Consider the following 15,189-nt stretch of genomic DNA (forward strand, 5'->3'; position numbering starts at 1 on the left):
AAATAGCTGTTATACGATCTTATTCCAATCTCAAAATACTATCCCAGATCCGGCTTGCCGCCGCAAACCCAATTCTTCTAGTAGCAGCGTGGCTCGATTTACCAAAAAACCCGCACTATAGACTCGCAGGCGCCAGTCCATGGCGTGGTGAAATATAAAACCACACACTCAATCCCTCCACAATGATCTTCCTAAACGCCATCTAAACTCCAATATCCCATGCAATTTAATTCGCTCAAAAACATCATGCACGCTACCCCCTTCGCTCAATCATAACCTCCGTTCCTTGCCAGCAGGCACGTACTAATGCCGTTTGTATTTCTATCACCAGTTAGTATACCTCCTTGACCAACAGCAGCGTAAAAGTAAATGGGAGAAACTTACATCATCAACTCTTCTCAAATTCCCCGGATCCACCCAATTACCCACCCCCAACAGCGTCTTCCCGACCGCCTTCGTCCCTCCCACAAGCGGCCTCAGAATAACCGTCGGCGCCCTCCGTCCCACAGCCCGGACCGCACCAACCGCACTCCCGCTCTCCATAACCTCACCAGGAACCGCAATAATCGCATCTCGTGCCATGACCAGGTCGCGCTCGAGGCTCTTGTATGCACCGCGCAGGCCCTGCACCACACCCACAGGTTGGTCGGCATACAAACTAACCAGGCGCGGCTCATCGGAGTCAGAGTCTCCATCGTTGTCCCAATCTCCCCCAGTGCGATGATGTGGAGCTGGAGAGACTCCCAAGACGCCTTCCGCGCCCTCGAGCACTGTCTGTGTCCCAATTGCCAGTTTGGCACCAAGTTTGATTATTTCTGTGCCAGACGTTTTGGCAAACGCTGCGGCGCCTTTTCCGAGAGCCCTCACCAGGCGCCCATCCTTCCGATACTCGCGAACGGGGATTTCAATTAGGTCTCTTACGCCGCCTCCGAAGTTTGCAAGGCTGCGTACGGGTGCTAGGCCCGCAAGGATTCCTGGTAGTTGGTTTTGCTTGATCTCTGGCATCCAAACATCGTTCAGCATCTTGCCTAGCCTATCGAAACCAGATACACCGTAGAGGATCGTGTGTCTAAGCACCATGTTCGCTTCATCCAGGACTATAAAGTTCATGAATTCCGTGGTGTGCCCAGAGCGGAGGCCGCCGTAGTCAACGCGTTTTGGCTTGAAGTCTAGCTTGACTTGGACATCGTTCACTTCTGCGCGCTGAATGAAAGGTGGTTCCGACGGAGCACCAGAAGGTGTGTTTGACGTGTCCTTAAACTCGAAGAAACGAGTTATGAAATCCAAGGCATCTTGATCGACGTGTAGGCGAAGTGGAAGCACAGTGGCCCGAAGCACGATTTCAGATGCGGCAAGTTCGGCAACGGGGCGGACGTTGAGTAACTCAATATGGATCTGGCTCGAACCTGACTCACGTTCGCCGGCGTCGTGCATATACGTAGCAAACTTCTTCCATGTAGAAGTTGGAACATGGTCGTAGATGTCAAAATCGTGAACACGGATGTCGATTGAGCTCTGGGTTTCACCGGATCCAGGTGGGAATGCAATAACATCCGCATTGACGCCCTTGAGCTCGAAGGTGATTTTGTGATGCTTGCTCCTGTTAAGTCGAAGTCGCTTCCCTTTAACTCTGGGTGGTCCACCCTGCCGGCTTGGGGAAGCTGAAACTGTTGTCGGCGCTAGAGATTCGGTCTCCGTTGCATTATCATGTAGCTCTCGGTTGATAGCTGCAGCCAGCTCCCTTGGATCTCTATTGCCTGGAACACCAATATAGATGGAATTGAACAGGAAGTCGCCAATGACTGTTTCTTCCTCTTCGAAATCTAGTTCAACAGCCGTAGAGCGTCTGTCTCTTCGTGCACGCGTATCACTAGCTCTCGACTCAATGTCTTGAACAGTCTTCGTAATTGTATCTCGTGTTGCCTGCCAGTCGTATCCATCAAACAAGTTCCAAATTACATGCACATCCCGTACACAAACTTTCAAAGGACTCTCCCGTACTTTATACGTATCCGACTTGTCGTACATGTTTTTCGCCGAATTCCACCGATGCGCCGTGCCTTCCACCATGGAACCGCTGCCGAAGTAATCCTCCTTAAAATCCAATTCTTCATTTATATGTACATGTTGTTTGGAAGAGAAGCTTTCGAGGAGAACGCCATCGTCTGTGTCTTGGCCTGGATTGTTGTATTGATCGAAAAGCAGCGAGCCGTGTTGGGATGACTCGCCTAGACTATCTTCTCGTAATGAGTTGGCTGGCCTTGCGTAATATTGAGAGTCAAAGTCGAGATTCGAGTTGTCGCTGATATCACTCCCAAGGCGGCTTCCAAACTCATCGTCGAAGTTAAAATCTCCCGCAGGGTTGTTGCTCTCGAAGGCGTCTCCAGTGAATGAGGCAAGAAGATCTTGCATCGGCATGACTTTGGTGCGGTATTTGACTTCCTTGCTAGGCGGGGACGGTGGCGCCAACGCAGCGAGTGCAGCAATAAGCGTTTGTGTAGAATCGGCGCAAGTTTCCAGAACAAACAGCTCGTCAAGCAACTCAACATCAATATTCTTCTCACCCGGTTTCTTGCCTGTTGATACCCGTACAATTGCCTTGGCGGACGCAACATATCCAAGACAAACAAATCCACGTGAACAGAGATCAGCGACTTGAGAGCTTCCACCATCGAATGATTGCCGCCTGCTTTTGTTCGCAAGGGTTGGCGCTGTGATGTTTGCAACATCATCGATGGCAACCAAGGAGCCTTTCCCCCATTCTGCGGTGACATTTGTATTGTTATCTTCTGGCAGCACTGCCGAGACGTGGCCTTCAGTCATCACCACTAGAATCTTTGATGGTAGTCCCAGAGGATTCAATGCCAAAATACATTCTCGGATTGCAACATCCACAGTCAATGCCTTCGACTCCTGGCTCTTTGGTCCCTTTTCTTTGGCCTCGCCACGCTGCATTGCGAGAGATATCTGTTTGCGGTCTGTCAACGTAGCCACAGACGCAGCAATTCCAGTAGCCATATCTTCTGTAGTGGCATTATCCTTGAGGCCGAGAAGAGTCATCAGGGTAGGCACATTGTACTCTAATCGTAGATTCCAGAGCTTGAGTTTGATGACTGGTTCCATTTCATCACCGATCATACGTGCCATGATTGCAGGCGATCGATCTTTAGCTGGGCGTAGCTCCACGGTCGTGGCAGCACATATTATTTCCTCGGTGTCGTTTCGGTGGACAGTAAAAGTATCCATTGACAGAGCCACAAGTGCCGGTAAGGTTATTTGGGCAACCTCGATATCTGTTGCCCGTGCTTGGAAATTGCCAATTGTCTTATTAATATCCACCTTCAGATCAAACTTTTTGACCAAGACAAGAGAGAGGAATCCAGGTCGATCATCTTGAGGCAAATACTTGGCTACAGTTGAGAGCTTGGAGACTTCTTCGCCCAGATCAGGCAGATATTTGAGCTGTTCCAGATGTGCAACGCGAGATTTGAACTGATCTATGTTTACTCGGAGAACGGCCCCCTGTCGCCGCTGCCGCAGAAGGGTCTCAAGTAAGATATCATCGTCCCGGTCATATTTCGATTTTGACGGTGTAATTAAAGCCAGTAATCGGTCAAGATCAGCACTTTTTGGCGCTTCCAAATATTCCAGTCGCATTCCAGTCAGTTCTGCGCGAATCGCGGGCTCATCGTTGGAAAAGGTAGCTAGATGGGGCCCTGTTATCTTCGTTTGATCAATGGCAACTGCAATACCCTCATCGCGGCTGACAATTTTGACGGCTGTCGTATCGAGACCAACGCTGCAGTCTTTACCAATAAGATCCAGTACAAATCCGGCAATTCGGGCATCGACCTTGGTCTGTGACGACACCGACTCATCGTCTGGCATTATCGGGGCATCGAACCTTACGCCTCGAGGTTTTGTCTTAGCAGGGCTCGAGGTTGTCATCGTAGCGCTTGATGCCATAGAACTGGTCATGTTCAGAACACTACTCAGGCCACCAAACCAGCTGAATGTTTCGTCAAGCTTCTGTAGGTTGATGGATAAGTGTATTGGCAGAGTAAAAATGCTGTAGCGACTTGTGACTGGAGTTTTTAACATTTTGACGGATACATCAACACCAGCCGTAGCTGCTAGATCTCTGACAGATTCTCTCATACGGAGATCTGCATCGAATGAGAGTATATTCTCTTTGGCATAGCCAAATACGAACTTCTGTAGCGTAATAGAAGCAGCTGTTGAGGCTTGTGAAATATCATAACTGATATCAAGCCCCTTCAAGGTAGTCCGCAGCAAGACGTCAGAGCTTGGAGGTTTGACCACATACTCCTCCCCAAAGGGGGCATCCGGTATCCTCGTGCCCGGCAGTCTTTCCAGAAATTTTACAGAGAAACGATCTGCATGGAACTTAACTGACACCGGTGAAACGTCCTTTTCTTCTTCTGGCGCTGAAGCTTGGCTTCGCTGATTACCTTCAAATACGGCAGATATGCTTTGGAATAGCTTGAAAAGAAGCCGTGCCACAGAAACATCGACCTGTGCGTATAGTTGACCAAGAACTATCTCGATGGTGGTAGATTTGGAATCTTCCTTCGCCGGAAGCTCATGTTTCTTAGGCTTATCTTGTTCAGAAACAGATGGGCGTTCACGAGCTCGGATTGAGGGTGTGGAGAATGCTCCAGGCAAATCTGGTGCTAAAAATCGGGATCCTGACGCCTGGGGACCATATATACTAGCTCGAGCAGACGCTTCCATAGCAGCAGCTTCTGTTGCAGTGGCTTGGTCCAATGTCCCGTTCCCGTCAGCTGTAGGAGGGAGATATATACCAACATGGTCCAGGCTAAACAGCTGTTTGGCCATCCTATTATCTCGATCCGAGGAGATATTGGATGCCTCGGAGATATTGGTTTCTGTTTTCTTTATCGGCGGAATGGATGCATCAAAGTGATCTTCCGTGGGTGTCTCTGATTGCATGTCGGGTTCAGCTGTGAAGTCTGATTCCGAGTTGATAGATTTCGCCTTCTCGGTAGGAACAGGAATCTCATATTTTCCGTCTTCAAGTATGCTTTCAGCGGCACTATCAGGGCGATACGGCATTTCAGCTCCAGAACTTCCCCCTAGTTCTGGAGTCCGGGGTGGTTCCGGAGCCTCGGTCGAATCGCTGCCTGGAACATTGTATCCGCCCGGTGCCTCTTCGTGCCTCGAGCCGTGAGACAACGCACTCATATACATGCTCTCAGCATCTTCGTGGGTAAACAATCTAGACTCCGCCAGGCTTTCATAATCCGACGGCGAGTCACTGACATCAGACGGCGGGCCTGACCTTTTGCCAGTCAAATTCGGCATAGAAGCAAATGTCTCCTCATAGTGGGAGTGGCCGCTCTTGTGCATAGCCACAGGCTCTGAATTTGCCACCCCAGCATGAGGGCGGACGATCCCAGGAGCTCTGATCTGTGACCCTGCAACAGAAGCTCCCCGAGGATCAAGCCTAGAGCTCGATGCCAGCGAAGCAGGATTGGTAAATCTGCTTCTATGAAGTCCTTTATCCGAGGACAAAAACATGGACGCCCGTGGTGTAGACTGCGGGGATTTCTCAGAGGACAGCTTTTTCTCGTGAACACTTCCAAATGGAAAGTCGTTTCTCTCTTCACCACTACCGTCATCTAAAAATTGGCTCTCAGCGACTTCATCCAAAAATTTGGAGTTATCCAGTATGCTGTGGCTCATCATATCGGCTGGAAGTTCGTCCATAGCATCTGGGTGGTCGTCATCTTCCGGCGCGTCATCAAATCGTCCTGATGCTTCCAGGGAGTGGCCAATGCTGGATACTACTGGCGACGTTGGGTTTGACACCGCTGGGTTTGACACCTCGTCGTCATGGGGCACAGGTGACGACGCGAGATTTGATGTAGAGAGGCTATCTCTAACTGACAGTGGTGGTGATTCTATATCAGACCTGGCATTGAAGCCTTGTCGGGAAAGGCTCTGGCTTTTCAGACTTCGCAAGTCTGAATGCGTTGCCGCAGGAGATGGCATCCCTGACGAGCGCGCAAGGCTCGCAAAGTGCCCAGCATCTGAAATGAGAAATCCACGAAGGTTCCTGAGGCTAACTAGCCTCTTCTCATCCTTGAGTGGCAAGACTGGAGTTTCCGCATCAACCTTCCCTTCATCTTTATCAGCTGTTGTGCCGAAAGTAACACCTTCAATATCTATATCCTCGATGTCTATCTGCAGTGTAACTGGGTCCATTGTCGACTGTCCCAGCGACTCGACAGGAATATCCACATCGAGATTCAGCTTGATACTGCGGACCCTCACTTGAAGTCTGTCGACGATACCCTTCAAGAAATTTGCCATAAACGCTGGTAACGCCAGGGCCGCCCCAGTCCCAACTGTGGAGTCGTCGTCTCCATCGTCGCTCAGAGAAGCCACAGACTGGCTCGTGATGGCTGCTTCCAGTTCCGCCCTCTCTTCCGGTGTCTCGGTCTGTATAAATGACTGCGCTAGATCCGCTACCGTAGGTATCGGAGAACCTGGATCATCGTTGGATTCTGGCCCGCCTGGCCGGGACCCGTCTGCAGTTTTACTTTGTTTCCTGTCATGTCCAGCCGTAGACTTCCCCTTCGCGATGCCGTGTTCGCCCTCAGGTGACACTTTTATATGCCCTTCCACCCCATCAACCTCCACCACAATGGGGCTACTGTATATATCGACCGGTATAGTCAAACGGAGCAACAGCACCTGGGCCTTCGCGAGTTCGATATTCGGGGGTAGTTTGAGCATAGTTCCAAGTTTCTAACGGTTCATACATAGTCAGCATAGTTCTAGCACACGCCACCTCAGCGCCAGAGTAGTGATCGGGAGCCGTTACCTTCAACCGCAACCCCACATCGCGGAACTCCAGAGTGCTCTTGGAGCCCCATGATATGTCCAGGCGGTCCAGATCCAGCGCATCTGTATCTAGAATCTCCAGCCGCGAAAGAGCATACCGTAGCAGCCGCTTCTGTATCGACGTCGGGAGGAGGAACGAAGCCATAGCCGCGGACGTTGGGAGCCTGCCCCGCGGCCTGTAGCTCTGGCTATATGTTATAGCAATCCCAGCAGTAACAAAGCTTCGTGATAGCTTCGCACTGTTTCAAATATCAGTTTCGTAACGTGCGGTCCACTACCGCCCCTTCAAAGGACGCTTCCAAGTCTAGCGTCACAAGTGGTGCGTCTTCGCCGCTTCCCCGCCGCGCATGTCTGATCTGTTTTAGGGTATGTGCAGAAGTATAACAATAATCCTCTTAGGCCAGAATGCACATTTTCAGTCCCCTTACTGCCGCAGTATTAAGGATATTAAGAGGCGACAATAAGACCAAGAGAAAGAACAGAGTCCGTTAGGTGAGGTTGTGAGCTGGCTGGTGTGAATGATGGTGAGCTACCAGGGGGGTTACCTGGGTGGTGCCGCTTCGCCTAGCGTTATCGATAACCAATCGCTGCGCTAGGGGCGGCACTCGGTATCAGCACACCCGCCCAGGTCAGGGTTAGTCAGGTTCGGTCAGTGGTGTTTCCGCTCCGCTCCAATACCCTTCTCACGCAACAGCTGCCCATGTGTCATGAGACAGCCAACCACCTTACAAATACGGGGTCCGAAATTCTAGGTATCGACATACAGGCCATCATATCACATAGACGTCATCATATTTGTTTTGGATAATATTTTAACAGTAACAAATTCTACATCCCCAAGTGTTGAAATATGGGGATCCATCTATGATGAATATTCCTTGTCCCCTGGTCCGCTCCCAAGACGCCAATAAACCCACACATTAAGCCTTACTAGCTGCATCATCCCCATACTCCGTCACGATCCAAAGGCAGAACTTCTCCCACTCAAGCGCCCACTCCCGCATTCTCTCTCCCCTAACACTTTGGCCCAGAGTGCCCTGCTTGATGCCCTCGAGCCACTCGGCGTTGGTCTGATCCTCGAATGCCGCATACCGAACGCTGTTCTCTGCCAACGAGCCCAGACCTGCTAGACCAAGGTTGTCCCACCCTTGAAGAGCCTGCCAGAAGTCGTGCGTCGAACCAGCGGTATCTTGACCAAGGATCGCAGGGTCATCGTTGCAGAGTGAGCAAGACACGCCACGAGCAAGGAGCGCAGGGAGCGGGTGGGATATGATCGAGGTGCAGAGGCGCAATACTTCGTTGCTAATGGGGCAACTTTCGATGAGAATCTTCTTCTCCTTCACCATGTCGATGAGAAGCGGATGCTTGTAGAGTGAGAATCCGTGTCCAATTCTGCGGGTTCCAAGAAGAATGGCATCAAAGATGTTTTGATCCGTATCGTTGCCGTCACCCAACGTCTCTCCTGCGTGGAAGAAGAAGGGAATGTTGACTCCTTCATCAGCACACTGCTTGCGGAACCAGAAGAGCTCAGGCAAGATCTCCTTCAGTGGCCTTCCCATGTCCTCTTGGCCGACGAGATCATAGCCACAGATTAGGTGAGGATACGCCAGCTTAACCTCGATGCAGTTATCCATATCCTCGATAACCCACCTGAGGTCCAATCTCCTGAGACCTGTCCAGATCATCCTCAACCCCCAAAACCCCTTGCCCTCTTCCGATGCCTTGAATTTCTCGACTTCCTCGCCGAGGACTTTGAACATTCCGACGTACCCCTTTTCTGGGGTCTCCTTCCCCTCTTTGTGGAACTGGAATGCGAAAGCAAGTCGTAAATCAACCCACTTGACTCCATCTGCATTCAGGAGATGCATCATCCTCTGCAAGAATGCCCTGAAAATCGGCTCGTAAGACGTAAGACCAGCAAGCATGCCGAAAATCGACTGGAATCTCCTCCAGACATGGTCTACACCGTGGTGGTGTTGCAAGCTCTCCTCTCTCGAAATCGTAAACCTGTTCTTCAGGTACTTTATAAATCCCTCGCTGCCACCAGGATGTAGCTCCGCCGCCCTCGTCACCAGCACCGGATCATTACTATTATAATCCGCCTTCCAAATATCCGTCTCCTTCGGCGCCGCACTCTTAAAGCAGAACCTCAACATCCCATTCTCCGCCTTCTCCGGCGTCGCCAAATCCGTCTCGCAAAAAATACACATCCCCGGCGTCCGCATCAGCTCGTCAATCAGAAAGTCGAAATCGACCATAGCGTCCATATGCGCGTGCAGCAGCGCACCCTTGGGCATCTGTCTGATTATCTTCCACAGTCGCGTCTTCTCCATTGTCTCCTTCGCAAGGCCGAACATCATACCGGGGTATGCGGCCGTCTCGCTCTCGCATGCCACGGCGGCGTCGAGCTGCGGTGTCCAGATCGTGTCGCGCTCCTCGTCGCGGATGCGGGAGACGATTGCGCAGGCATCGCGGGCGATGGGGGAGAGGGATTGGCGGAATGCATAGTCTGGCGCGGTTGTTAGAAGCTGACGCCTTCAATGGGGACGTGTAAATGGGTATTACCGCTACGTTGCTTCTTTTCTTGGGCGATTAATGCTTCTCGTCCGCTGAGGTATTTCTGGATGAATGGTTCATCCACGGACGGCACCGTCTGGATAACCTCTTCCCACTCATCGTCTGGCATAGGCATCTTGATCGCTGGCACGGCCTCTGAAATAAGGAAGAAAATTTATTAAGCCTTTTTAGGAGTGGGGGTGTTTATTGTGCATATGTGAAATCGTACCTGCACTTTATATGTATGTCAGGGAGTTTGGCGGGGTAAGATCAACGACCGTTTTCAGTTGGTCATCGTTTGCAAACCTCCTGCCACTTTGAGAGGACAAGATTTTAAACTCCACTTTAGGCAACTCAACTCGTGAGTCAGATAGTTTTACTATTCAACTGCCGACTACCTGCTTATCTTAACGTGCAATATCATATCTCCTCAAATAATACCAACATGCCACATTGGTGGTCACGTGTTGTCGCGGGGTACAGCCTTGCAATATGACGTCACAGGACGCGTAAAACATTGTAACAATATATGAGAATTCGACGAAACTTATATGTCTATAGTCGCGTCTTCAATAGAATTAGATCCCTATAAATATCATTTCGACGTGCATTACCGTCTACTACCTACGTTTAGTCACCGCCTTCGGTCGAGGTGATTAATCCGAGTGACGGTGGCATGCTGTTCCTCAAACCGTGATTCAAGCTTTGCATAACCCAGCTTCAAATCATTAATTTCGCGCGGCTTACTCGATATAAATATTTCAACAACTTTCTCTGAAGAATATGCCGTAAACAGCTCAACTAGTAGACATGGATGTTATTGACAGGAGTGGGTTTAGATCCAGATGGGCCGACTGATTACATAGCCTTGCAAAAAGTGGCGCTTACGTAATACTCTTTGTCTACCAGCCATGAACCAGGCAGGCGCAAGAGCAGATAACCATCGCTCCTTCCCCATCCTCACCCACTTCGACCGGAGTTATACTTCATCGCAAAGCCTCATATTCTCTTGGCTTTATTCACCACCGAATCCGCAAACTGACATACGGATCTCGCGCGCCGACAGTGCCAATCATCCTCCTACAAGGCGGAGGCGAATTCGAAAAATCATCAACGACCCGGCGCAGACATCGCATAATACAACCTCCTCCCCAGATCTAAACTCTTCTCAGCCGTCAAGATGTCTGAGCGCAAAGTTCTCCAGAAATACTACCCCCCGGATTTCGATCCCAGCAAGATCACCAGGTCGAGAGGCCCAAAGGCACCAGGTCCCAAAGTCCAAACCGTCCGCTTGATGGCTCCCTTCTCCATGAAGTGCATTGCATGCGGCGAATATATCTACAAAGGCCGCAAGTTCAACGCGCGCAAGGAAACGACGGAGGAGAAATACCTCTCTATAACCATCTTCCGGTTCTACATCAGATGCACGCGGTGCTCTGCCGAAATCACTTTCAAAACCGACCCGAAGTCCCTCGACTACACATGCGAGCGCGGCGCAAAGCGAAATTTTGAGCCCTGGCGCCAGGGCAGTCTGAAGGAGGAGACAGAGGAGGAGCGCCTGGATCGCCTTGAGGCAGAGGAGGCAGAGAAGGATACAATGGAGGAGTTGGAGGCGAAGACGCTGGATGCCAAGACGGAGATGGCTGTCGCCGATGCGCTCGATGAGATTAGGACACGGAATGCACGATTTGAGCGCGTGGGTGGTGGAGAGGCGAGCGGTGTGGCTGCGAAGCCAGAAGTTGATGAGAGCGTGGCTGCCCAAGAACTTGCGGATGAGGAGGCGGCGAAGCGCGCGTTCCAGGCTAGGGCTGAGGAAGCAGCTGGGAGGATAGTGGAAGAGGATACGGCTGTCCCAGAGAAGGCGGCGGTGCCGACGTTTGCGCGGACTGTGAAGAAGAAGAAAGATCACGGTGCTTTATTGGGCATCAAGAGGAAACCGAAGTTGGTGTGAGGGTTCTATGGACGTCCATGAAATTGGACAAGAAGTCACATAGATACCGTTATACGCAGTGATCAAGGTTCTATGCCATTATGAACAACAGCTTTGCAATGATGGCTGGCTAGCCTCTATCCCTTCCGATTATAGCGGCAAAGCATCAACGAGAATAACCTCGTCAGGCAGGAAACATAGGAGCGGATTCAACAGCACGCGGTAGCAGGGACGGTGGAAGGGAAGCATTTCCAATCCTTTCCCCTCTCCCACACTCGAAAGGCAGTCCAGGAAGCACCAGTGGGGTTGGGCAGAGAAGAATCCAGTGATCGGAATGTAGGTAGTCTAATCTTCCACTCAACTCCATTTGAAGATGGAACATAGATACCCAAATTAAATGTATATATATAATCACAGCCTTAAATAGAGCTAGAATCCTCGGCCTTGACTATATCTTAGTGAACTGCATCGCAGATGTTAAGAATGTAAATTCAACGATCTACCGCGAAAAATCACGCCAGGAACCGTCATGACGTACAGATAGCGTGAAACAGCGGAGTAACGCACGGACCATGAGTCGATATCGCAGCGCTATGGAATAGGTAAGGCTGAAAGCCGAACCGCCACCGTCGAACCTCCATCTCAATCGCGCCGACTAGCTCACGTCTGGTGCCTTTTTGGATCAGCCATCGCTCTTTCCTCGCGTGGTCTCCCCTTCTTAACCTTCCTTTATACACTACCGCTACCAGTCGCTCCTTCCGATTCTGCTCAGCACAAGGTCGCAACTTCCTCTCTTCTTACCACGGTGGAAAAGGGAAGTCGCGTCCTGCCTGGATAATAGAAATACTCAGGTATGTCTGTTCCTGTCTATATGGTCTGCTTCCTAGTTATCCCCTGCGTTGCTTTCAAATCTTTTCGTTGCCGCTCCTACACGTCGTTGAAGAAGAGACATCGCATGCTAACATGCAGCCCTTAAAGGAACTCGCCCTCGACGGGCCATCAAAGTACTGGAGCGAGGCGCCGACGTCGCGTCGCCGCAAAGCAACACTCAACGGATCACCCGACCGGGGCGAAGAATCGAATAACGGGAAAAGGCCAACCATGGCTAGTCAGCGGAAGAGGGTGGAGCGCGGCCGAGGTGGCGGGAATGGCCACGATGGTAATGCCGAGCTGTCCATCTGGGAGAGCTGCCAAGATACCATGAAGTCGATGCTCACTCTCGTTGCGCGCATGGAAGAGGGCAAGAAAGAGATCTTGCTCATGGAAGCTGGGTTCAAAGAGCGCGAAATCCTCGGTGGTGAGTCTCACCCACTAAACGTTTCCCAGCGCCACGCTAACACCTACCCCCCAGACCCCCCATCCGTCCTAGAACTCGACTCCCTCTCATCCCTACAAAGAGAACAAGTCAAGCTCTCAGAACAAATTCTCGCAGCCGGCAAAACAGGCGACACACCCCTCATCGAGCGCCTCAAAGTCCTCCGCGGCCTACAATCCCACAACGAAGGCGCCTCCTCCGAACCCAGCCGTCGCGGCGGCGCTTCCCGCGATAAATCCTCCATGGACCTCGACGTCGCCTCCGAGTCCCCCGCACCCTCTCCCATGGTACTCGACAAGCCGAGCCGAAAAAACCGCGACTTAGGCTCTACAAGCCGCAGCAGCCAGCCCCCAAAGGAGAGCACCACCAGCAAGGACGCGCCCGCGCACACCCCGAGCTACGAGATCGACGCCAAGGGCAAGGTGACGTTCAATCTTCGCGCCGAGGTGGCCTTCCGCCCACGGCCCCAGGACCCCAACGTCGAAACAGAGTGGATCCAGGGCGTCGTCGTGAAGATCATAGGCGAAGGCAAGAGCCGCCGCTACGACGTGCAGGACCCGGAGCCGGACGAGGTCACCAACCGTCCCGGCGCGATCCACAAGTCCTCGGCTGCGCGCATGGTGCCCATCCCCGAGCTGGGACAGTCGCTGCCGGATTATCCGCAGGGCAAGGCCGTGCTGGCGCGCTACCCGGATACGACTACGTTCTACAAGGCCGAGGTCGTGGCGATGAATGGGAAGTTTGTTAAGCTGAGGTTTGAGGGCGAGGAGGACGAGCAGGTTACTATGGAGGTTGATCGCCGCTTCGTGCTCGATCATCGCGGGGATAATAAGGGATGATTGGGGCGCCTGCCTACCTTTCATATTTGTTTTTGTACGTGCGTGCAGCTTGCCATACGGCAGTTTTCTATGAGGTGTCTGGCTTTTCATTGGGAATACCCCCCGGGCCGCCGGTTGAGGCGTTGTGGGATTTGGGGTTGGAGTCATGTTTCGAGTGGGATTTCTGGGTATCAATTATCATGGGATGGGATATACGAAAATTGGGCATGGGATGGTGTTATTTGGGAGTCGTAGCTTTAATATATATGTTCACATGATGATGTTATGTATCGTTCACATTCATTTGCATTGACTTCCCCTCGTCGTAAACCACGTGTCCAACCACGTAAAGTCGCATCACACATTCACAAGCAAGCAATGCACACAAAACGATCTCTGAATCAATCCTTCTACGTGTATACCCATACGGAGGTAAAAAAAACTAAAACCATCCACCTTGACTGGCTCTCGAACTGAACTGAACTGAACGGCACTAAACGGCACTGAACGGCACTGAACGGCACTATACTATCTATAATACACACCACACCCATCCCCAACCCCTAACCTCCTCAAAGTCAAAGCACAAAAAAAACCCAAACCCAGATCTATGCATGCAAAGACGCCCCGCCCGCTCCCAAGTTATGTGCATTGAACTCGACACAGAAAAAACCATTGACCATTGTAAAAAAACCATTCTTTTCCACTGTTCAAATGTACAGTTTATCTTCCTTCCGGCCATGTACCCTTTATATCGTCCCCCATTGGATTTGTTCATGTAACCCGAATCACCTGGCTCCATCTCTCAACCTTCAACTCAAACATTAAACACCATCTTCATATTCCAACACATGAACACTTCCCCAAGAGATAAGTCCGCAGAATCCATTCAGCGACCACCCCCCACCGCGCCCCGCCAAAGGCACTTCATCACCATAGACTCCCCATGACCCCGTCCGGAGACAGGCGGGTAGATACGGCCTAGGTGGAGTTAATCTGACGAGGACGCGATGGGGTATCGAATCAAGGCAGACTTCTTCTCATCCATCCTCTCCGTTCTTACAAATTCCATTCTTCTTCTTCTCGTCGGAATACAAGGCAAGGCAAGCCAACTCAAACCAGGCGCACTCAGTCCAGCAAAGAAAGACCGACTCGACAAATCATTTTCCAGCTTATGCCTTACTCTCCATCCCCTCAACAACCTTCTCAATAGCCTCAACGAGCTTCTTCGCCGCCCCCTCCGACTCAGTCGCAAGACTCACAGTCGTCATCGGCGACTCCCCTTCCTTCGGCGCATCAACCATCATGATAACCGCGACACTCTTGCCCATCAGGCGCGGCTTCGAGTTCACAAACGCCTTGTTCATCCCCACCGACCCGTTCGTGAGACGGATCAGGTAGCGCACGGAGGAGGTCTTCTCGTTGCGGAGGAGCTTGAGCGTGCCAACGGTGCTGGGACCCCATTTCTTCTCGGGCGTCATCATGCGCGCCTTGACTTTGGTGAGGACGAGTGTCTCTTCTCCAGGTTCATCGCCGCTGGCAAGGTCACTCTGGGGGAGCTCCTTGCCAGGCTCGTTGTCGTCGTGGCTTGCCGCTGCTTCGTCGGCCGTGCTCTCGTTCTCGGTCGTGACGCCGGGAGTAGTCGCGCGAGAGGCGCCGAGAGAGGGAGTCGGGCCAAG

General features: G+C 51.6%; 4 protein-coding genes across 4 annotated transcripts; 2 read left to right on the top strand and 2 right to left on the bottom strand.

Annotated features, from left to right (window-relative positions):
- Window positions 1-3: 3 nt before the first annotated feature.
- ATG2 (autophagy- protein 2) lies at window positions 4-7,398 on the bottom strand. Its single transcript, XM_059463341.1, has 3 exons — window positions 6,872-7,398; window positions 385-6,795; window positions 4-321 (listed from the first exon to the last, which is right to left on the bottom strand). Exons 1-3 carry the CDS (start codon window positions 7,034-7,036, stop codon window positions 304-306), a joined length of 6,594 nt encoding a protein of 2,197 aa, XP_059320049.1. The 5' UTR covers window positions 7,037-7,398; the 3' UTR covers window positions 4-303.
- Window positions 7,399-7,615: 217 nt separating this feature from the next.
- Window positions 7,616-9,841, bottom strand: VE01_01242 (uncharacterized protein). The gene is made up of 2 exons (XM_018270767.2): window positions 9,457-9,841; window positions 7,616-9,400 (listed from the first exon to the last, which is right to left on the bottom strand). Exons 1-2 carry the CDS (start codon window positions 9,581-9,583, stop codon window positions 7,812-7,814), a joined length of 1,716 nt encoding a protein of 571 aa, XP_018134371.1. The 5' UTR covers window positions 9,584-9,841; the 3' UTR covers window positions 7,616-7,811.
- Window positions 9,842-10,401: 560 nt separating this feature from the next.
- On the top strand, window positions 10,402-11,819 carry VE01_01243 (uncharacterized protein). The gene has a single exon (XM_018270768.2). It carries the CDS (start codon window positions 10,628-10,630, stop codon window positions 11,396-11,398), a length of 771 nt encoding a protein of 256 aa, XP_018134372.1. The 5' UTR covers window positions 10,402-10,627; the 3' UTR covers window positions 11,399-11,819.
- A 179-nt stretch (window positions 11,820-11,998) lies between these two features.
- Window positions 11,999-13,803, top strand: SGF29 (SAGA HAT/Core module component). Its single transcript, XM_018270769.2, has 3 exons — window positions 11,999-12,228; window positions 12,356-12,674; window positions 12,729-13,803. The coding sequence occupies exons 2-3, from the start codon at window positions 12,479-12,481 to the stop codon at window positions 13,529-13,531; spliced, it is 999 nt and encodes a 332-aa protein (XP_018134373.2). The 5' UTR covers window positions 11,999-12,228; window positions 12,356-12,478; the 3' UTR covers window positions 13,532-13,803.
- The last annotated feature ends 1,386 nt before the right edge of the window (window positions 13,804-15,189 follow it).

This window comes from Pseudogymnoascus verrucosus (assembly GCF_001662655.1).
Source record: "Pseudogymnoascus verrucosus strain UAMH 10579 unplaced genomic scaffold scaffold_3, whole genome shotgun sequence".
Taxonomy (NCBI): Eukaryota; Fungi; Ascomycota; class Leotiomycetes; order Thelebolales; family Thelebolaceae; genus Pseudogymnoascus; species Pseudogymnoascus verrucosus.

Coding starts and splice junctions, on each gene's coding strand:
- ATG2 (XM_059463341.1), bottom strand. CDS start 7,036: ATGGCTTCGTTCCTCCTCCCGACGTCGATACAGAAGCGGCTGCTACGG. Junction 6,796..6,871: donor ATGTGGGGTTGCGGTTGAAG/GTAACGGCTCCC, acceptor ATGAACCGTTAG/AAACTTGGAACTATGCTCAA.
- VE01_01242 (XM_018270767.2), bottom strand. CDS start 9,583: ATGCCTATGCCAGACGATGAGTGGGAAGAGGTTATCCAGACGGTGCCG. Junction 9,401..9,456: donor AGAAAAGAAGCAACGTAGCG/GTAATACCCATT, acceptor CAACCGCGCCAG/ACTATGCATTCCGCCAATCC.
- VE01_01243 (XM_018270768.2), top strand. CDS start 10,628: ATGTCTGAGCGCAAAGTTCTCCAGAAATACTACCCCCCGGATTTCGAT.
- SGF29 (XM_018270769.2), top strand. CDS start 12,479: ATGGCTAGTCAGCGGAAGAGGGTGGAGCGCGGCCGAGGTGGCGGGAAT. Junction 12,675..12,728: donor AGAGCGCGAAATCCTCGGTG/GTGAGTCTCACC, acceptor CCTACCCCCCAG/ACCCCCCATCCGTCCTAGAA.